The sequence below is a fragment of the Theobroma umbraticum genome, unplaced genomic scaffold (genome assembly GCF_002168275.2).
Source record: "Theobroma umbraticum cultivar Fairchild unplaced genomic scaffold, ASM216827v3 scaffold_95.0, whole genome shotgun sequence".
NCBI classification, from domain to species: Eukaryota; Viridiplantae; Streptophyta; class Magnoliopsida; order Malvales; family Malvaceae; genus Theobroma; species Theobroma umbraticum.
In genome coordinates, this window is record NW_018397257.1 from 5,869,446 (window position 1) to 5,892,434 (window position 22,989).

At 30.7% G+C, this 22,989-nt stretch overlaps 2 protein-coding genes across 2 annotated transcripts; one reads left to right on the forward strand and one right to left on the reverse strand.

Moving 5' to 3' along the window:
* Positions 1-6,969: 6,969 nt before the first annotated feature.
* On the reverse strand, positions 6,970-8,831 carry LOC110412686 (flavonoid 3',5'-hydroxylase 2-like). The gene is made up of 2 exons (XM_021423287.1): positions 7,935-8,831; positions 6,970-7,681 (listed from the first exon to the last, which is right to left on the reverse strand). The coding sequence occupies exons 1-2, from the start codon at positions 8,829-8,831 to the stop codon at positions 7,052-7,054; spliced, it is 1,527 nt and encodes a 508-aa protein (XP_021278962.1). The 3' UTR covers positions 6,970-7,051.
* Positions 8,832-17,987: 9,156 nt separating this feature from the next.
* On the forward strand, positions 17,988-18,650 carry LOC110412969 (RNA-binding (RRM/RBD/RNP motifs) family protein). The gene has a single exon (XM_021423642.2). It carries the CDS (start codon positions 18,078-18,080, stop codon positions 18,450-18,452), a length of 375 nt encoding a protein of 124 aa, XP_021279317.1. The 5' UTR covers positions 17,988-18,077; the 3' UTR covers positions 18,453-18,650.
* The last annotated feature ends 4,339 nt before the right edge of the window (positions 18,651-22,989 follow it).

A 22,989-nucleotide genomic window follows, 5' to 3' on the forward strand; every position in this document is an offset into this window, starting at 1 on the left:
TGGAGCCAAAGAACATAGAAGAATTAGGCTATGTCTTTAACATCAATTTTAACATTGATATTCTTTAAATCAACAATTACATTGTTAAATTCATCAATGTGAGTATTAATGAACGTATCTTCACACATTTTGAGAGTATACAATCATTGCTTCATATAAAACCAATTCTTCAGGGATTTAGTCATATAAATACCTTTAAGTTTAAGCTACACTATAGTTGAAAATTATTCAATCGTCACTTCTTTTATCACCTCGTCAGATAAAGTTAGGAGAATAGTACCATGTGCTTCCTTTGTGAAGTCATTTTTCTCACCATTAAATAGATTCGAGGAAAGATGATCATTTCCTTCCTATGCCTTTAACAATCCTTGTTACACTAGCAATGCATGCATTTAACGCACCACAGGCTACAATCATTTCTTCCATCAAATTTTTAAATCTCATACTGGATCCACAAAGTTAGCATTGTGAGATTCATATTTACTTAAGTCCTTGAAGCTTTTATTCTAGTTTGTTATGATAACTGTGAAATAATCTCTAAAGAGTTGTCTATCTTACCCAATAATAGAATAAAGAAAGATAGAAATCAAGCATACCCATAAGAACACAAGAATTTATGTAGTTGATCTTCTAATGACCTACGTCCATGAGGACAATAATAGAGAACAATTTACTAAGAGAAAAATCAAGAGATTACAATAACAGTCTCAAACTCACAACCCTTATCTCACTTACACCTAAATCACTTTTTCTAAATCTAGGTATTTTATATTCTTTAACCCCATAGGATCTTTTTATGAGTCCAAGTCTAATAATCTTACCTTAGGACAAATAAGATATATTATCCAAGTCATATTAGATTTAAAGGCTTGCTCAACAAAGTATATAAATTTAACTAGAATTAAACTACTTTAGTCAAACTACAAATCAAGAATATCCTAACAATCTATGCATTTGGTATGACTTATTTGAGGAGGGTTGTAATCATATTCTTATTTGATGTTATTATAAGTTTGGATTGTTTAGAGTTATATTTTTAAGTGGTAGGGACCATTGTGGATTACTCCAAATTCTATGAAAATTTTCATGAAATCTTGCGAGGATATGATGATCCTTGGTGTCTTGAAGTAGATATTTTTAGCAATGTGTGAAGCTACCTTTTGGCTTTTTATGAATTGCAAGGAATGATACTATTTTTAATGGTAAAAGATGAGATGGAGAAGAAATATTTTTTATGATTTAGATGAGATCAATGTTTTGTATTAAGATGATTGTAGGTAATAACAGCTTTGATGAGTTTGGGTGGGGATCTAATCCATGGGATTCTCAACCTATTTGTCATGTAGTAAAATCTAGAATATCAGTTTCATGGATGAATATGTTTTTGTTGACATCGATGATTTTGCTAGGGGTAAACCAAATCTTGCAGGTAATGAAGGGCTTTTATGAGACTCATCTAGCTCTGTGATTGGAATTTTGTTTACTCCTCTCGAAATAGAAGATTGTAATTTTACTCTAACTTTTCAGTTCATTGTATGGGGTTGAGAAGAAGTCTCTTCTTGTTGAACTTGACTTTAAAGTGGTTATCTCTTAGGTGTGCAACAAGCATTCAAGACCATAGTATAAATGGAATATTTTAAATGAAATCAATAATCTAAGAAAAACTATTGGTGATATTAGTTTATGCATACTTTTAGAAAAATTAATGCTTTCGCTGATTTCTTAACCAAAGTTGAGGTTATACATGGTGGTAGTACAATTTGATGGCAAGTGTTTTATGAATTTTTTTTCTCGAATATATTCTGATTTTATTGTGTCTATGAACAACTAACTTTCCTTATTTGAATTATCAGTTCGTATTAGTTTCTAATATTGGAAAAAATTTTCTTTGACTAAGAAAAAAAAACTCATTATTTGAGCCGGTGTAGTAAAAGCTTTTGTAGAATTAAAAGATACTTGTGGCATAATTTAATTGCGACAGGTAAGTAATGAAAAAAAAAATAAATTAAATAATAGCGAATATATTTTCTTTTTATTTTAATTAATATAGTACACTAATTAAATCTATTTTTTAATGAATAAAGAACTAATTCTATTGACTTAGATTAAATGAACAACTTTGATTGCTAAAGAACTACATTAAAATATTGTTCCTAGCATTGTGCCCTAAGTTTGCTTATGGCTTGGTTATAATCAATGTTTAAGGGTGGCAGGTGTTAATACGACTTTCATGCATGTTATGTAGCCGTCAAGAAATTGATGAATTGTGTCCTAAGTGATTGTGTGAGGTGTCAGGTATAATTTTATGCATGAATAGTGCAGGTGTCGCAAGCTCAATATTGAATTGTTTTATGTTGAAACTTGTGCTGTCAGCTGTTCTGACCAAACGCACATTACGTTTACTTGGCAAAAGGGGTTCTTATTATGCATACTAGAGTGTAATCCGTGCCATGCGTTTAGGATACAATTATTTGATTTATGAATAAAATATAAAATTAATTTATATTAATAATAAATATAATTATCTAAAAATAAATAGTAAATCAACGTATCATTTATAAACATGAAATTACATTGTAATTTGTAAAAATAAATATCTAAAAATCAATAGATATTTTGATGGTTATATGTCGAGTTAACTTGAAGACTATTATAGTATTGAAAACACATATCAAAATTCGTAAATGGTATTATTTTTCTTATTAAAAACAAAATAAGTTAAAAAATTAAATATATATATTTTATAATTCGAAAAAGAGAGCTTAGAACTTTATTTTTTAAGTAGAAGGATCAAGTACTTAACAATGAACTAAATACTCGAGTGCTAAATATATATATAAATTAGTTATATGTAAAAAAGTTTAAAGTGAAAACAGAAATAACAAATATAGTAAACAAATTAGAGATTTGGTTTAAAGGATAAATAAGTTTAGAAAATGAAAAGAAATAGAAAGAGAAAACAAAGAAAATGAGGAAGAAACGGATGAAGAGAAAAACCTAAGCGGAAACACTAAAGAAGAAAAAGACAAACAATTCTAGAAAGAGAAACCCATAAAAACCTTGTAAAATTAAAATAATACTAATCAATTGCATTCTTGAAAACTAATCAAAAAATCACATCAATTTTTAAAAAAAGAAAAAATTCATTCATTAAAAAAAACCATTGGTAGTTCATATTTGTTTACACGACAATGTTTTTCTAAAAAAATGATAAAATTGTAACTATAATCAGTAAAGAAATTAAACATTAATAAAAATTAAAAAAAAAGGAGAAATACTAACCAAATGTCAAAACTCACTAAATCTATAACTTGATAATATTCTATTAGTATGGTTTTAATAATATACATTTATAAAGTGAATGGTTAACTAATATTATATTTTGTAAAAATACACTTATCTATGAAATTTTTGAATATTCAAAAATTAATTACAAAAAAAATATTAAATGAGTTGAAAGAAAAACATATAGCAAACTAATAATGACAAACATGTAAATTAAGGAATATATTTTTAGTAAAGGACATATTCTTACTCAAAAGATAATTTAAAATAAGCTTATGTGATGTATATGAGATAAGATGAGTAATAGGTAAAACAAATCAATAATTGATACAACTTAAGTTAAAAATGCAAGTAAATTATTGTTTACAATAGAAAAGTATAACCATATACCTAATTATATAAGATAAAAATCAAAGAAAAAATTTAAGAACCTAGATGAAAAGTTACTAGTTTCTGTATGAAAGCAACAATATTATAAGAATAAAAATAATAAAGAACACAAATAATAAAACTTGAATAAACAGAAAATCATGAAATTGAGATATAAAATAAGAATAATATATAAAATACCTTTGAAACAATTATAATTGGAAGTTATCTTGAACCTGTAAAAATTGAGATTGTACAACAAAATAAAGCAACACTAATTAATCGCATTCCAAGAAATTAATCTAAAAACCAAATCAACTTAAAAAATAGAAAAATTCATGTATAAAAAAGGCAACAACAATCGGTAATTAATGTTTTCTTGTATGACAATTTTTTGGAAAAAAGACAAATTGTAAATATTATTAGTAAAGAAATAAAATATTAAGAAATAATAACAAAAAATTAAAAAGAGAGAATAACTAAATAGAGAATTTAATATCAAAAAATTACAAAAAAGAAAATACTTGTCTAACTATGTTTCAGCTTTTCTTTTTCCTTTTTTTTTTCTTTCTAACAAATCATGCTCCCCATAGTCTCTCATTTAAGATGTCTTAAAAATCAACATAAATAAAATATCTTCAAAATTAATAATGATAATTAAACAAAATAAAACAAATAACATACAATCATCAATGAGCAACAAATAAAAAAATCGCAATGAGGAACAAAAGCAAAAATCAATTACATGCAAACTAAAATCCATCAATCCGAAAACATTAAAAAACAAAAATTGACCAAAAGTAAGAATAAAAGAAAGAAACCCAACAACCAATTTCTATGACTTGGAGAAAACTAAACAAAGAACCTCATAAGCAAACGAAATCTATATTATTAAGCAATATATTGAAGCTATATGTTCTTTTAATTAATAAATTAATATAAAAATGTATATTTTATTTAAAAATCTATATTATTAAATAATATGTTGAAGTAAACATAAACAGACAAAATCATCCTCAATATCTTTCAAAATACCCAAAACTTCATCAGTAAAACAAATCAAATATACACCCTCAACAAATAACAAAATACCACACATGCTCTAGGGACAATTCAACCCAAATCAAGTCACCATGTATCAAATAATTAGACTATACAAATGTCAACCAATTAGTTTATTTAGGGACAACTTTTGATATATGTAAATATTTAACAATATTCGAGTTGACCAAGTGACGTATCACCGCAATTCAAAACTTTTAAGGCTTGAGTTCAGTCAAGTTTTTGTTTTTGGGTACTTCACTTCTACTTGAAAAATAATCCAATTATGTAAACTCAATTCGATTAAACTTGATAATTACCTTAATAATTCCTTATTCAAAGACAATATGACCATTTGTTATTTTATGAAAAAAACTGAAATTTATTCATTTTATCAAATTAAATTTTAAATACACTTTTTTCATTTGTGGAGTTTAAGATGGGATTTTACATTCATGGATGAGAGTGAAAATTCATTTAATTAATATGATTGCAAGAAGTACTAAGTAAATACCTAACAAACAAAGTTATTTCAATGTCAAATAAATTATGGGGCATGATATTTAACAAAATACTTAAACTATTCAGAAAATTTTCAATAAGCTCACATACTTTTATTACGTTTAATCAAGTTTTCTCCTTTTATTTTTAGCTAAATAAGTCCTTATATTTTTATTTTGAATCAAATAAATATTTATTATTAATGATTGACTTAATCAAAATATTACTTATCGTTCTATGAAACATGGCACTAATGCTTGTTGACATATCATAATGATGATAACATGGTTTGTTAATGTGATATGATGACATGATCATATCATATTTTTCACTTTTTATACCAATATCATGTCAGCACCATATGGACATAAAATAGCAATTGACATTTTGATTAATGATAATTATTCTACTATTAGTCACAAGAGTTTATTTCATCCAAAATAAAAGTATAAAGACTTAATTAAACGTAATAAAAGAATAAGTATTTATTTGAATTTTTTTGAATAGTTTAGGGGTTTATTTGAAAATTATACCTAAATCATGACGTAAGTGATTTATGATCATGTCACAAATCTATTTTTCTAGACATTTTGGCTGTATTTGGTGCCTTATAATGTAATTACATTGCAAGGAATGTTATCACGGGTAAAATAACATTACAGCATTTGATATTTTAAGCAAAGTGTGATTAATGTTGAGAAGATATAATTACAGTGTTTGGTTTACAAACACTTTATTGGGAATGTAATGTTAATTTTCAAAATTACTTTTATGTATTAAAATGTATTTTTGAAAATTTTAATATATATTGTTATTATTATTATGTGAAAGTATTCCTAAAACATTACAAATAGAAATAATTCTTTTTGGAAAAAAACAAAAATATAAAAACTCAAAAGAGATTTTCTAAAAATAATTGAAAGTAAAAAAGAAATATTTTTTATTTTTAAAAGTTAATTAAAAATTACAGAGAGTAAATATTTTTTATAATTTTAAAAAATTATGAGCATAAAAAAATATCTTCTATTTTATTCTAAAATGAACTAAATATATGTTTTATTTTATGGATTTTCTAATCTTTTATAATTTCTTAAAAATAAAAAATTATTTTTTATCATTTTAGAATTTTTTTAATAATTAATTTTTTATTTTATAAACTTTATCAGAATTTCTAAGTATTGAAAAATATTTTTATGGTTTTCAAAATTTGTAGATTTTTATGAAAAAATTTCAAAAAATTTCTAATTTTTTAAATTTTTTTGAAGTGATAAAAATTAAATTTTAGAATTTTAATTATTGAAAAAAAGACAAAAATATCAAATCAAGTTTGAGAATATTGTAGAGTAAGTTGTAATTTAAGATTTTATTGATTTTTCAGCGCAATCACATTATATTCATTGGTTGTAATGCGATTGCATTACAATCTTATATTGTGTTGATTTATTTCAAAACAAACACTGCAATGTAATTTAATTAAGTACATAGAGAACGTGGGTAGATACCCTGATACCAAACTCCTTCTTTCCATTTTTTTGACATTTAAATTTTTTTAATCAATATACCATCATGGAAGAGATAATTTCGTATATCAATAAAACAGTATGTATACTAGACTATATTTGTTCTATAACTAACTCTTAGGATGCCGACTATATAATAAAAAAAGGCAATTATTCATTGTAATTCGTTAGCTTACAAGAAAGCCTAGAATATTTGAAACTAAACATAGCTTCAATTGAAAAATACTTCATTCTTCAATTTCAGATGCCTTGACCAAAACAACTACGAAAAAAATGATCATATATAAGCCATCTGGCTGGATAGAATTTGGGGCTTGGCATTAGGATCGTTGAGCTTAGGAAACGTAAGCGCTTGGGGCGAGCCGTGGGCGAACCATGGCTGAAAGAGGCACAGCCTTTTGCAACGCAAGGCCAAAGGCCTCATCCATGTTTAGTTCCCCACCGTTTGGTAGGATCCATTCGAAAGAGTGCACCAATGTGCCTAAAATGTACTCAACTAGCACAATGCCCATCCTGGTTCCAGCACAGATTCTTCTTCCAGCACCAAATGGAATTAGCTCAAAATCGTTTCCTCGTGGATCGATTTTGGCATTTTTCCCACTCATAAATCTTTCAGGGGTGAAATCTAGTGGATTATCCCAAACGTCAGGGTCACGACCAATTGCCCAAATGTTGACACTAAGTCTAGTATTTCTTGGGATATAGTAGCCATTAATCTCACAAGCTTGGGAGGAAACTCGGGGTAAGTTCAAGGGAGTCGATGGATGTTTTCGGAATGTTTCTTTGCATATGGCTTGAAAATATGCCAGTTTGGGTATGTCAGATTCTCGGAGCCTTCGGTTTCTGCCAATGACTTTATCCATCTCGTCATGAGCTTTTTTGAGTATGGTAGAATTTTTCATGATTTCAGCTAATGCCCATTCGATTATGCTAGAGGATGTGTCCGTGCCAGCAGTGAATAGATTCTGGCAATGGAAAGACAAATAGGAATTAGAAGATGGAACGTTGAAAATATGTTCTACAACGTTTGAAGTAAAAGTTTTGATCTTCATTAGACATTACTAACTCCAGTATTGTCTCAAAGGCAAGAAACATGCTTGTAATATAAGTTTTAATCTTCACATGGTTTATATATATATATATATATATATATATATATATATTCAATAGGTAGCTTTCAGAGCCAAAAGACAACTTAACTCTGCCAAAACAACTTACCAAGAGAAGAGCCTTGACATTGGTCAAACTGAGCTTTTCCCCTTCAGAGTTTTCTCTGTTATCCATAATAATATCAAGGAAATCAGGCTTACTCTTCCGCTCATGAGCTGTTACCGCATGCTCTTCCATCATCTTTGTCAACAGCACATCCCATCTTTTATGTAATTTCTTCATCTCACGTTCAATCCCTTGCAAATCCATCCATGCAATGGACGGTATAAAGTCACCGATATTGAAAAAACCGGCAGAGGTCATGAGCTCCACCACCATGTCTTTGAATTCATTGGACTCTGACCCTTTCGTCACGAAAACTCGTCGACTGAGGATCACTTGGCCGATCATATTGGCCATGGCATACGTCAACATTTCTGGCACAACCACTGGCTCACCCTTTTGGCTAGATTCGCACATAGCTAGAAGCATATGGCCTAGCTCAACGGCACGGACTTGTGCCCAATCCTCTAGGGCTTGACCACCAAGCATGTGCAGATTGCTCAGTTTACGAAGCAATTTCCACCTTGGACCATAGTCCGCAAAGACCATGTCTTGAGAGTTATAAGCTAGGTGGGTGGCACCAGCATTAGCGGGTCGATTGGAGAAATTCAAGTCAAGGGCCTTAAGGAAAGCTCGAGCAGCATCTGGAGTTGAGGCCACCACCATGTTGCATGTTCCCATTTTCAGGTACATGAGAGGTCCATATTTTTTGGCTAATTTGGCCAGTGTGACATGCGGCATGGACCCTAGTAGTGGAAGAGCACCCACAACCGGCCACCCTTTTGGGCCAGGGGGAAGCGTTCTGGTTGATTTTCTGAGAAGCGAACGAATGAAATAACGTGTGATAAAGAAGAGAATAGCTGCTGCTGTGAGCTCCCGAAGGAGCAATGTGTCAAGTGCCATGGAGAATTAGCTTGGGGTAATGTGAAATTTATACACAAGAAAATTAATTGAAGGCAGAGTTAGGTTAGAGCACGTGAGACCTACCACATCAATGTTTGGAATGCGCGAGACTCTGGTAAGTTTGCAGGAATGACGAAATTTTGATGAATAAGGCAAGGAGTGTTTACTCATTGAATTCGCTTGTAACTCTTTTATAGCTAAATTTTCCACTTTCTTCAAACCAAATTGCACCAACTAATGGGATTTCAATCTTTTCTAAGCTGGGGTAAGAGTGTCAAAGACGGAACTCACTGACAACACAGCTTAAAATTCGCAACTTTTACATAAATAATTAATCTAGAATTCAGAAAAGATTCAAAATGTTACTAATTCTTTTTAAAAATTGGCCGGTGATCTTAAATTCAAAGATTGCTTTGATCTTAAACAATACATTAAATCATTAAGAGTTATATCTTCGGTTAATTAATTATCTTATTTCCTAAAAAACTGCTACTATTAGTTTTGCGTTTCATTTTAGAAAGACCATTTTAAATAGAGAAATTAATGTTCTTTAAAAATATCACAATAATTAATATTTGAAATTCTATTTTAGAAGTCTGGTTTGAATTTTAGAAAAAAACAAGGTGAAATTTCCGGAGAGAGAAGCAATTACCTTTAATTGTATAATCGAAGATAATCAATATAAAAAAATATGGGAATCAATTTAGTGTATAGAAATTTTATTTCTTCTGCAGTTATTTTGAGTTTTCATTTCACTAAATTAAGCAAGCTTGCGAAGTTAATATCCGCCTTGTGCCAAACTTAAGCTTATGAAGTTAAAATGAATTTTGAAAATAAGTTTTTGAAACAGTTTGATTCAAATATTTCAAATATTTTTTATTTTTTTTAAATATATTCAACTTCAGCTTTTTTAAAATATGTATACTTATTAACGAGTTAAATTTATGTTTGTGTAAAACTCCAAACCCTGTTCAATTACCCCCATTATAAAAATTCCAAACATGAAGAGTAAAATAGTTGCTTGCTTCTACCTTATTTTCTTTTACTTTCCCACCATCCAAACACATCTGGTATTTATGAGTTCAATCATGGTTGATAACTAGGTGAACATGCACAAGGGTTGTCGTATTCGATATGTACACTTTTTGTTCTTGAGAAAATACTAATAGATTAGTTTCTTGCCATTCACTCGTGAATTTTACTCCATTGCATTACAATTATTGAGCAATTCAGATAAAAGGAAGGTGAAACATGATTAAACAAATTAATGCCTTAAAAAAGGAATATGGGATCGGATGTGACCCGAAGCAGAGAGAAACAAAAGGTAATTTAATTCTATATGAAACGAAAGAGCATGAATTTCACAAAAATGTAATATGTAGTCATAAATTGTTACACCATTGTAAATAGATTTGCCTGATATATAGTACAAAAGATATCACTACGCTCCAAATTAATTAAAATTTTAATATTAGACTCAATAATATTTGATCCTGAATTCTCAAGATTTTATATAGCAATGGGTGCATGGTTCTTTGACACACTTTTATTCTCCAAAAGCTTGCATTTAAGTCTTTCGTGAATGATAATTGAGTTCAAGCCACTGATTACTACTTGACAAAGAGTTCAAATATATATTTCAGTTCCTAAAGAGAGTAATTGAGTAGTTGATGTTTGAACTGCCATGCTTTTAATAGTCCAAAAGTTTCTCCTTTGTTTCCCTTGCTCAATAGCCCAAAAGTTGTAGAGTTGCAAAGTTTCCGTTGAAAACAAAATTTGCTATTATGATGAGACCTATCTACCTTTCTTCATATTATAGATTTAATGTGGGAACATCACCATTGACAATGGTATTTAGATGGAATTCAAATCTTCTGTCTCAATTTTCCTATATTGTCATGTATTTTTTTTATTATTAATTAATATTTTTTTTCTCTTTCTCTCTTCTGTTTTTTCCCTCTTTCTCTATTGACAAAAGGTCTTTAATGGCAAAGATTACATTTCCTTTTTCTTGTTACAAATAAATTCTACAAAAGAGTTCAATTGCAGTACTTTGCATAATTTTTTTTTTTGTAAATTTCACATAAACCCCTTATGATGACATTTTGTTATATACCACCTTGAGATTACTTCTATATGCTTAAAAGAAGTTACAATATTAAATTTTTAATTAATTTTTTATAAAAACACAATAAGAACTTTTTTTTATATAATCCTTTTGTTTTTTGTGTGTTCAATTAAAGTAAAAATGATTTGAGCTGTTTTTTGGGTTTTTAATTAATTATTTTTTAATTAAATAAACATAAAACAAAAGAATTACAAAAAAAAAAGATTATATTTTCTTCTTACCAAAAAAAAATTAACTGAAAATTTAGTACCTGAGCTCTGAGAATAAGAGTAAAAGATGAGCTCTTGGGTGAACGTCCGACTCTTGGATTTTAAAATGGCCCCAGAGTTGCAAAAATAACTTTATTACAATATTCCCATCTCTGGATTTTAAATATAGTGAATTTCAAGTTAAGGCCAACGCAGAGTCCCTTGAAGAAGGCAACTGTGGTTGACTACAGATGAAGAAGAACAATAACAACAAAAGGAGAAGTATCCAAGTTATGGGCAAGAGTTAAATTTGGAGCTTTCAAAACCAAAGCTAGATAATCACAATTACCAGTTTCTTGGACCAGCTATGGTGGCAAAGGTAGTTTGTTTGTGTTGGCAATTAGGGTTTCAAAAAACAAAAAAAAATATGGATTAAATAGATGACGGGCATGTCTCCAAAAAATTACAATTGTAATTTTGGGGTTATGTTAGATGGGGATTGGAAAGCACGAGGGGAGGGCTTCAAGGAAGAAGGGTGTCGGCTGTGAATAAAGAAAGAGAGAAAAAAATTAAAATCAAGCATTTATTAACTTAATAATAAAAAGACCAGATAATTTGTGAAATTTGAAACAGGAATTAGGACAAAGGATTTGAATTTAGACGGTCAACCATAATGGATTGTGACCTTTCGAATGCAGGATATGAAGGTAATCCGTACAGTTGGGCTAATTATTTCATTTTTCAGAGGCTTGATCGGGTTTTCTGTAATGTGGAATGGGCTGAATTATTTTCTGCTACATGGGTGCAACACCTAGCAAGGGAGGGTTCTCATCATTGTCTATTACTTGTTTCATGCTCAAACTTAACAGCAAGGGGTCCATCTTCATTTCGGTTTGTACATGCTTGGACTAAACATCATTATTTATAAACTTTGTGGAAAAAAATTGGAGCATGCCTATACATGGTTTGGAACTGTAGTATTTTGTTTGAAGCAGCATCGGCTTAAGAGTGGTTTAAGACGTTGGAACAATGCAGTATTAGTGATATTTTTTCTAAGGTGCGAATAGTAGAAAAAAGGCAACCGAATGTGAGATTATGTAGCATGATGAACAAGCCACAAAGAATAAGGAAGGCATGGATCTAGCATATGCCGAACTCAACCATAATTTTAGCACTGAAGAACTTTTCTGGCTGCAGAAATCTGGTGTAAAATGGATAGTGGAAGTGTAACGAAACACTAAATTTTTCCATTTCAGGGTGCAGAAAAAACAGATTCAAAATCATATTTTCAGAATTCAGGATAGTGATGGAAATTTAATTGAGGAGCCTTCACTAATGCAATCTTCAGCAGTGGAATTTTCCTCTAACCTCATGAAGTCGGAGGAATGTGAACTTTCCTGGTTTAATGCTTCACTAATTCCTTCTGTTATTTTTTGCAGATGATAACAATCTTTTATGTGCAACCCCAACTTTGCAAGAAGTGAAAGATGTTGTCTTTGGTTTCGACAAAAATAGTGTCGCAATCCGGATGGTTTTTCTTCACTATTTTGTCAGTTTTGTTGGAATATAATATCCAAAGATTTATTGGAGGTGGTTAGGGACTTTTTTCATGGTGCAGCATTGCCAAGGGGAGTAACTTCAACTATACTAGTACATTGCTGCCAAAAATTCCTCTCCCTCACATTGGAAGGACTTTTGTCCTATAAGCCTATGCACTGTACTTAAGAAAATAATTACCAAATTAAGTGCTAATTGTTTAGCAAAACTGTTGCCTAATCTCATTTCAAATGATCAAAGTGATTCTGTAAGTGGGAGGCTCATTAGCAACAATATCTTAATTGGTACAGGAATTAATTCATCTGATTGATTAGAAAGTACGTGGAGGAAATGTGGCATTGAAACTCGACATGATAAAGGCATATGATTGGCTAGATTGAGAGCTTTTATACACTGTATTGAGGCACTTTGGATTTTCTGAACATTGGGTTGATATGATTCAAAGATGTATCTCAAACTGTTGATTCTCTCTGCTCCTCAATGGCACCTTGGTAGGTTTTCTTAAATTCGAAAGAGGGCTGCGACAAAGTGACTCTATATCCCTTTTGCTTTTTATTTGGGCAGCGAAATACTTATCTAGGGGGTTGAATAATTTATTTGAACAATATCCATCACTACATTATTATTCAAGATGTTCAATGGCCATTAGCCACTTATCATTTGCGTATGACATTGTCATATTTACAGATGGAAACCGCACAGCACTTGGGAGGATCATGAATTTTTCACAGAAATATAAATTAGCTTCTGGACAGAGAATTAATTAACAAAAGAGTTGCTTTATTATTAACAATAAAGGAACTAATTCTAGGCTCCAGATTATTCAGTCAGTGACAAGGTTTGCACATAAAAAGCTGTCAATTACATACTTTGGAGCATCACTGTACAAGCTAACTGGATTCCCACTTCTAATGGAAACTTTACTATTAAAAGTGCATAGGAATTGATTCGCGAAAAGCAGCCCATAAGTAATGAATTTGATCTTGTTTGGCATAGAAGCATCCCATTAACAATCTTTTTCTCTTTTTTGGCGAGTTCTACATGATTGGTTGCCTATACATATAAGGTTAAAGGCCAAGGGATTTCAATTGGCATCAAAATGCCAACACATCCATTTAGAGGAAATGTTGTTTGATGTGCTTGAGCCCTGTTGCATGTCAAGTATGGAATTATTTTGCTCAATTCTTCCAGGTTTCGGTTGTGAGACCGCAAAACATCATGCAAGTGGTTTGGGCATGGTTTTATTTAGGAAATTACACAAAGCTTGGTCACATTCGGGTATTATTGCCTATCTTCATATGTTGGTTCCTTTGGGTAGAAAGGAATAACTCTAAACACAAGCAATTAGGAGTCTACCATCAACAAGTTATATGGCGTAGTGGGAAACTTTTGATGCAGCTTCATCTAGGGAATTTATTACGCAGAGAACAATGGAAAGGTGATATCTAGATAACTAAGTTGTGAGTATCAACTTTCCAATTCAACCATCTACGCCGCCACAAATCGTTAGATGGTTAAAGCCTTGCTTAGATGAAATCAAGTTGAACATGGATGGGAGCTCCAAGAATTTCCTACAAACTGCGGGTGGAGGAGTTGTACAAGATCGCACAAGTAATTCTTTTTGGTTTTTTAGAGAATTTGGGTTCTAATAATTCTTTGAAAGCCGAACTTCTAGCTCTTCAAAGAGGTTTATTTTTATGTCATGAATACAATTTCTCTAAAATTTGGATTGAAATCGATGCAAAGATTTTAGTACACATGATACAAGAAAATATTAAAGGGTCCTATAATACAAGATATATCTTAGTTTTTACATGGAATTGTTTGAAAAAGTTTTCTTATAGAAGCAGTCACATTCATTGTGAAGGAAACCAAGCAACAGACGGTTTTTCTAACCAAGACCATTCACATGAAGGCATCCCAGTCTTCAACAATGTTAAAGGTGAATTAAGTGGTATTTTAAAGTAAGATAAGATTAATTTTCTTTATGTTAGATTCAAATAAATGTAAAAAAGTAACACTCCTTATTTATTTTGTATTTTTAGCTTTTAGTAAAAGAGTGGTATTACTTATCCCAAGCATTCATAAACTATATGTAAGGAAAGTAGTACTTCTATTAGGACTTCTTTCTTATAATCTCAAATGTAATTCTGAAGGCAAGGTTTATGTCTCTCTTCCGGTGTTCTTCGAATTTCCATCTTTAATAAAATTTTAACAGTGAGCTGGCTTTGAGAGTTATTCTATCATAAAATTAAAAAAATTTGCCCAATGAAATGACTAGTAGTTAGTCAAGTTTAATTTTAAGTTTATTAGAATTTAAAATCTTATTTGATTAGAATTTTTGTTGTTGTACAATTTCAAACTTCTTATTCTACATTGAGTGTTAATCTTACTCTACTTTAGACATTTATATCATAAAATGTGTATCTCTAAATTTTAGAAAAGTGAATAGCTTTTTGAGAGCCTTAGAAGAAACATCTTATAACTCATTTTATGCTGGGAAACAATTAAAAAATATTTTATTTTACTTCAATTTCTCAAGAGTAGAGAATTGGTTTCAATCTGTGGGTATAGACAACAGACAGAACCGCGAATTATTGTTGTTCCCTTTTTTTGGTTTTATCCTTGAGCAATTTTCATATCAAGTTATATTTTTATGAAATTAGTACTATTTTATTCCATAAATGATGCAAGTCCGGAGTTGGACTATTACTATGGTTACCTATGGTGTGAAAGAAAAACTAAACATATATGCTGAAGAAACCTTCTACTCCGTAATAGTAAAAATATAACAAGTTGTTGATTTTTAAATTTGTTATTTAATAAGCACTAAACTATATTCGCTTAATTTCTTTTCTAGAGTTGATTTGATATGTATTACTATTAAAGTTGCATGCATTTGATCATAGTTGTTGAATTTTAATCACAAATACAATATTAAATAAGATAAAATTTGCAATCAAAAGTTTCCATCATGATAAAAGTTGATTGTAAAAGCAAGCAATTCACAAATTTTCTATGGCAATTATCAATCACAAACATGGCAATCCCAAATTTATTTTATTTGTCCATTTCATTGTCTTGCTTCAAGTCAAAATTCTAGTACAACTCAGTTTGTGCATTTCATGGCTGGCTGGATTGCACATTGCGGGTCAAAAAACACCATGTATCCACCAATTTTTGGGTCAAAAATAGTAGCAAGATTACGTGATTCCTAAACCTTATCAATTCTTTCGTGATACCAAACTCTTCCTATTGAACACAATCCACAACTATTAGTTTTTCTTTTTTTTTCCTTTTTTTACTTAATTCCTTCTTTAATGTATAAAACAATATTAATTGTACGAGAGAAACTTAGCTCCTAAAGCCTAGGAAAACGAAAGAAAGTTTAAAAAATTTTATATTATTACGTTATATTTAAAATTCTTCAAAGTATCCGATCATTTGATTTTATAATAAATATATGTATTTGTTTATTATCAAAAAAATTGATTCAAATCTCTCTTCTTCTAAATAAAAAAACCTTAAAATATTTAACGATCAACTTAATAGGTTGAATTTTACAATTTTAAATCTTTAAAATTGGCGAGATAAATATCTCAAATAACAAAGTTTAATTGTTTCTTTTCCATCGATGCATTAATTCTTTCTTCTTCTTCTTTTTTCACTTTTACGTTAGTATTTATGTAGTAATTTTTATTTTTCTGTTCACTAGAAGTTGTTAAATTGTTTATCTAAATTTTTCTTTTTCATTTTCATTCAATTAGCATAGTCCCAAATACTTAGGCTATATTAATTCACCATATGCAGACAAAAATATATAAAAACAAAAAAATGAAAACCGAGTTTTGACATCAAGGCCGTATTTGGAGACGGGCCTTCAATATTTAGACCTTGTAATAATGGCCCAGCATCATCTTTTAACGACAACCTAGGCTTTGTCTAACGTTATGATTGTTACCTCTATGAGGGAGAATAAAGTCTAGGACTCAAAATTGTAATGCTAATATATTAGAAATAATTATGATGGTTTCAATCATGTTATTACATTATTAAACATAGTAAAAAATAATAATTAATTATATTTAAATATTCGATTTAATGTATAATTTATGTGTATTTTCTTCTACTCGAAAAGTTGAATTCAAATTTTCTATATTGATAAGAAAGGAATCTTAAAACCTTTCAAGTCAAAAAAAAAATTCAATTCATTAAAAAGATACATTTACCTACTTGACAATACAATTTGATTGGACTCAACATTTAATTAATTAGTAAATTGCAAGAAACAAGTTTATAAACACAAATAGGTTAGACCAACCAATACCGATAAAATTACGTATTAATATAATAATATGTAACTGATTAAATTAATAATTAAATTAATTACATCGATTGCATAAAAATTTTAAAAGTAACGATTTTCTTAATCATCTAATTTTACAATAATTGATTATGGTAAAAGATTGAAATGCCAAAAGAATACATGTTTACCAAAAAAAAATTAATAATTGCAACTCACAACTCTAATAGAGACAAGATTTTTTGTTTTTTAAACAATTAAGCAGATGATCAATTTTTTCTCCTCCAAATAGGGGTGTGCAAACAATTACTTTAATGAAATCAATTTTGGAAATCCAAAAATCAAAAAAATTGAATTCTTTCTCTAAAAAATTAAAACCAAATCAAAGTAATTGTAATAATGAAAATTGAACACCAAACTACTTCAGTTAGTTTGCTTTGATTACAGAAAACTGAACTCATTAAATAGAGGGGAAAAAATGTGAAGATGTGGCCTTTTTTTTACAAGATATTATGTTGAGATTTTCTTTTGTTTTTTTTTTTAAATTGTTGATATTTTTTTTGTTTTGTTTTTAAATTGAATAATAAATAATGAAGACAGAAGAAATTATTATTTTTTGAACTCAAAGCTCATTTATCTTTTTTTAAGTATTACGCAATTCAATTAATTCGATTACTTTAATTTAAAATTTTTAAAATAAAAAATTAAATTGATTAAACTATTTTAATCAAACTTAATTAATTAAAATAGCTGAATATCAAACTACCCGAATCAAAAATTAAACTAATTTCGATTCGATTTTATTCGAATTTGTACATCCGTACCTACAAAGGGGCTCAAAAAGAAACCGTTAGGGCTTTTGAAGCCCACATTTTCAATGGATTTCATGACTAAATACTAGTCGAAGGCCGAAACGTTTTACATGGGCCAGAACCAATCATCAACCCATTGCTTTCATTCTACAAAGATCCACCGTCCCCATCACCTCCTACAAATTTCCCCAATCTTCTGAGTTTTGTCTCGCTCTCTGTAAAATCCTCAGAGCCTTTCCCTGTCTCTCTTCTGACCCAATGACGACAATCAGTCTCCGCAAGGGCAACACTCGGCTCCCCCCGGAAGTCAACCGGGTCCTCTACGTTCGAAACCTTCCATTCAACATATCCAGCGAGGAGATGTACGATATCTTCGGCAAATACGGAGCCATTCGCCAGATACGCATCGGAACCAGCAAAGAAACACGCGGCACCGCCTTCGTTGTCTACGAGGACATCTACGATGCCAAAACGGCGGTGGATCATCTCTCTGGTTTCAACGTCGCGAATAGGTATTTGATTGTCTTGTATTATCAGCAGGCGAAGATGAGCAAGAAGTTTGATCAGAAGAAGAAGGAAGAGGAAATCGCTAGGATGCAAGAGAAATACGGCGTTTCTACTAAAGATAAGTGAAAACATATATGGGTTTAGGTTTTTTTTTTTTTCAATTATGTTCATGTTTGGAATTGTAGGGTTTTGTATGAACATCTGAATTAATGGCTTAATATAATCGCAAATGTTGCTCGTTTGTGTTCGTTCAATAATTATACGTTGTTTATTCTTGTGCTGGGACAAGTTTAAATGTGATTTGGAATTATTATGTTTTATGGCTTTGAAGTTTTTGCAATATTGGAAGGCGTGATATTTACTGGATTTTTGCTTATCGATGGTTTTTGGCATGGATGTGTAAGTTAACTTCATATATTTGTTGATATATGGAGCTCTAATTTATGGTTTCCCATGTACTTAGGTTTCTACATTTTGGTAGAGGCATTGATCTTAGGTGTTATATGCTGATAGCTTAAGGATGTCCTATTGTGAAAGCTGTAAATTGAGCATCTCAATATCAGTGACGTTAACAGTAATATCTATGTTAATGGAGAAGAAAAGATCTGTCAATGCATTATCCTTAACTTCGGCAATGTCTTGATATGTTGGTAGGATTTAAAGGTATGGTGTTGGGAGTGTGAAGTGCTACCTATATATTGGAAATAAAGTGGAAAGAAGCAAAATTGGCTAATTTTCACGGTAAATAGGCAGAAAATTAAGTAATAATGAGATAAAAAAAGAAAGACTTGAGCATTGGTGCCTGGGTTTTCTAACCTAATATGCTTGGCTAATTACAACCTCTGCGTGAGCTAAAAGCTGTTGGCAGTGGACTCTGGATAATACTCACTTCTAGGCTTAGGAATTTTTTTTTGTTCTAACTCAATTTGAACTCAGAATTTGAAAAGGAGTTCGGTAGGTGATAGAGGCTGCTGATAATGCCAGTGTTCGTCAAGTAGATGATAAATTAAAAGGATGCCATTTTACTCCTATTGTCTTGATATAAAATTGATTTGATCTCATGTGTCTTGTTTTAACTATGAGACTATTTTCTTCATGTTCTTATGTACGTACTCATGTATTTATGCATTAAAAACTTACTTGGGCCTTGCAAGAATGATATTGTCAGCTTGGGAGCGCAATATATTTTGCTTAATTACTTAATATCTTTGACCATGGCAAATCTCTCCTCTACAATCCACCCTCACCACCCCTTCCCCCCTTCCAAAATAAATAAATAAGATAACAGTGGCTTCAAATATGTATATGCCGTTCTGAGTTAGCCAAGAAAAGAAAAAGGAATGCATGCTGCATCTCAATTCTCATGTTGTCAATACCATATGCAATAGGTTAAAGAAAAAGATTGCTTGCACAATTATTTAGCACGAGGGAGAGTGTTTTATTACTGGTAGGTCACGTCTTCTTGTAATTATCTTCTGTGGCACAAGGGAGAGGGTAGTAATGCTGGTGGAAGGAATCCAAGGCTGAAGGTGGAACAAGAACATAGAGTCAAATCCTTATTAAGTGCTTGCCAAATTATGGTGGACATACAATAAGAGAATGGAACATACATGGAATGTCATGTTACCAAATGCTAAATTCTTGAAGTGTCCTATTATGATTTATGCTTGTGTTCTGAAGAATTAGGTGGAGTATACTAGTAGGCAAATATGTAAAGCAATAAGGTATCCTCCGGGAAGTACAACACTTGGGAGATATGTAGTAGTAGTAGACCTATTTGTGTGTCCAACTGGTGAACCAGGCTGCAGGTTTGATCTTATTGTTGAATATGGTGCACTACTTCCACTCCATGTATGCTTACAGAACCCTCCATTTCTGGGTACTGTTGAAAAAAACCAAGAATGATATATCTGGATATAGAAACTTTAAAACAATTATACATGAAAAAAAAAAAAAAAAGGTAGAACCCTCTCTTCCTCGACTCTCTGTTTGGAGAGGCTTTTTTCCGTACTCAAACTACTGTTGAATATAACCTTTCAAGGATGCTGTTTGCTTAGAATTGTAAAACAATATGTGCTTAAATGCAACTGTAACTAATGGTTTTCTGGGAAGAAAAAAACCCGTTTGAAAATTTGAGGTGGTGAGTGTGCTTTCTTTGTGCCTAACTATGTTAACTGAAAACTTTGTATCCTAATAATTTCTTTAAGGTTAAAATACACGGACTCTTTTAATTTTTAATCATAATTATATACGAGTTTATTAATTTTTAAAATAGATATTCTGCTCCAAACATGTAGATAGTGTTAATATCTAAACGTAAAATGTTTAAAATATTTTTTTTCTTTTTTTATCCTTTTTTTTCTCTTAGGTCGGTCGGCAACGTTCTCTTACATCAATTAGTCACCTCGCGATCAGATTTGATCGTGAAATGTTAGATTTGATTGGATCTATGGAAGGAAGCATCTGAAATGTTAGATTTGATTGGATCTATGGAAGGAAGCGCGAGATCTAGCCATGCACCCTATATCTCGAGCTTTTTTGGAGTGCACCAGATTTGGTGCTCCTTTGATGCACTCTTTAAGGGAGCACGACACGAGTGGCTGGTTAAGAGTTTTTTTTTTTTTTGAATAAGAGAAAAAAAATTTTAAAAAATCTAATTTACATAGTAATAATTTTTTAAATTAATAAAAAGTAAAATTATTAATGAAAATATTGACGGTAGATTAATGGTAAGATTTATATGTACAGTGGAAATATTAGTAGTTGATTAACGGCCAGATTTATGTATCTAGCAAAAATATTTTTTAAGATGGAATGTTTATTTAAAAATTAATAGATTTGCATATAATTATGATTAAAAGTAAAAAATTTATTGTATTTTACTCTTTCTTTAAACAGTAAAAAATTATTATTAAAAAAATATCTCTCTCTTGATAGAATTGTACTCTAGGTTCCAAATTTGCTATAAATTTATGTTCACTTAGCAAAGGAAGATAAGGATTAACTTGCGTAAAATATGACGAAATAAGTGTGATCACGGATTGAAAAAGAAGTACAGAATAAAAGTTTTAACCAGCAATATTTGATAAATGGAGGTGAAGATGAAAGCGTCACATCGGAACGATGGGAGTGAATTTCAATCATTTGATTGATGTTAAGAATCAAATTGTAGGCTTATTTGATAATCTTTATTAGTTTTTATTTTTAATAAATAATAATAGCACTTGTTTTAATTAATCATAGAGGTTTTTAAAACATATCTTAATTGAAGTGTTTGTATATATACACACACACGAGAATCAATCTCACACCATAAAATGTATGACAAAATTATTTTATAAACGAAAATTTCTATAGAGGTGGGTGGTTTTCACCTCGTTTTCAGATTTTTGTTGAAACATTCTCATATAAACAAAATCCAAAAGACAAAGCAATGGGTATGAATTATGAAATCATATTATAAATTGTTAATTATTTCTTTACAAGGAAGATTTGGTTATGGATTCTGAGTTTTTTGATTGAAAATTTTAATAAAATAAAAGAGGTGCACATAAACAATTAAAGCATGGCTTATTCATTAATTATCTTTCTCAAGATTTAAATCTCCGCACTCATCTGATTATGTCTCCCAATATGTAGCTTGAATCATTTGCACATAATGCAAGCAACTTTATAAACATAAATCTTTCAAGAAGAGAAAAGCGGAAAAAGAGAAGGGAACGAAAAGAGAAGCTTCATCCAAACTTCCAAACTGATTACTATCAACAAACTTACTACTCAGTGTAGGAAGGTTTCAGTTCTTTCCTTGTTTTGTTTTCAAGTGAAATTGCAAACAAAATTGAAGATGTTGCCGAACCCCAGGTCCAAAGTGCAGTGACAACCAGGGCTTAGCCGCTCAAACCATGAGTATTACCATCGAAATGAAACATGGAGAGAATGACTCAATGAACCAAATTGAAAAGAAAAGAATTAAAAAAAAAAACAAAAAGAGGAGCTTTCATTATGATCAAAACATGTAAGAATCAAAGCAGTGGTAACCCGGCAGTGCCAATAAAATGCAGCAGATTTGAGCAAAGAAAATTCTAATTATATACGCACATCTAAAATGGCAACCATTGAACCAGGGCCAACCCACCACACTCAGACCTGAAAATAATATACTTAATAATTGTAGAAGCAATAAAACTCTCACAGTCGAAAACAAAGTTAATTCTAAAAGGGTCTACTTAAAGCAAAAATTTGAGGACCTAATTTCAGAGATTTGAGACATAGAACAAATAATACAGAGAAATTCATTCTATATAAGGAATATTAAGATCAAAATCTAGCAGCCTCTTAGTAACCCCTTGATTATTAGATTGTACAGATGGATGGGCTTCTTCTCCAGACAATTCTCCTGGCCTTGGCAACGGCATTCTGCTGAATCTATCGATAACTTGACCAGATTCTCCAGACAATTGTTCTTTGGCTTTTCTCCGGACTAACCAGCCCCTGGATGGATCAACAACTGGCTTAACTCGGTGATACGTTTTGTGGCCACCAAGTGCCTGACCGGTTTGGAACGTCTTGCCACAAATCTCACATTGGTGCACGCCATTCACCGCCTTTGCACGTTTAGGCTTCCTCAATTTTCCATGGCTGGACCTGGATATGGACTTGCTAG

Excerpts from the sequence above, each read along its gene's own strand:
- LOC110412686 (XM_021423287.1), bottom strand. The coding sequence starts at position 8,831 with ATGGCACTTGACACATTGCTCCTTCGGGAGCTCACAGCAGCAGCTATT. Across the intron at positions 7,682-7,934 it reads ATGTCAAGGCTCTTCTCTTG|AATCTATTCACTGCTGGCAC; the intron begins GTAAGTTGTTTT and ends TTCCATTGCCAG.
- LOC110412969 (XM_021423642.2), top strand. The coding sequence starts at position 18,078 with ATGACGACAATCAGTCTCCGCAAGGGCAACACTCGGCTCCCCCCGGAA.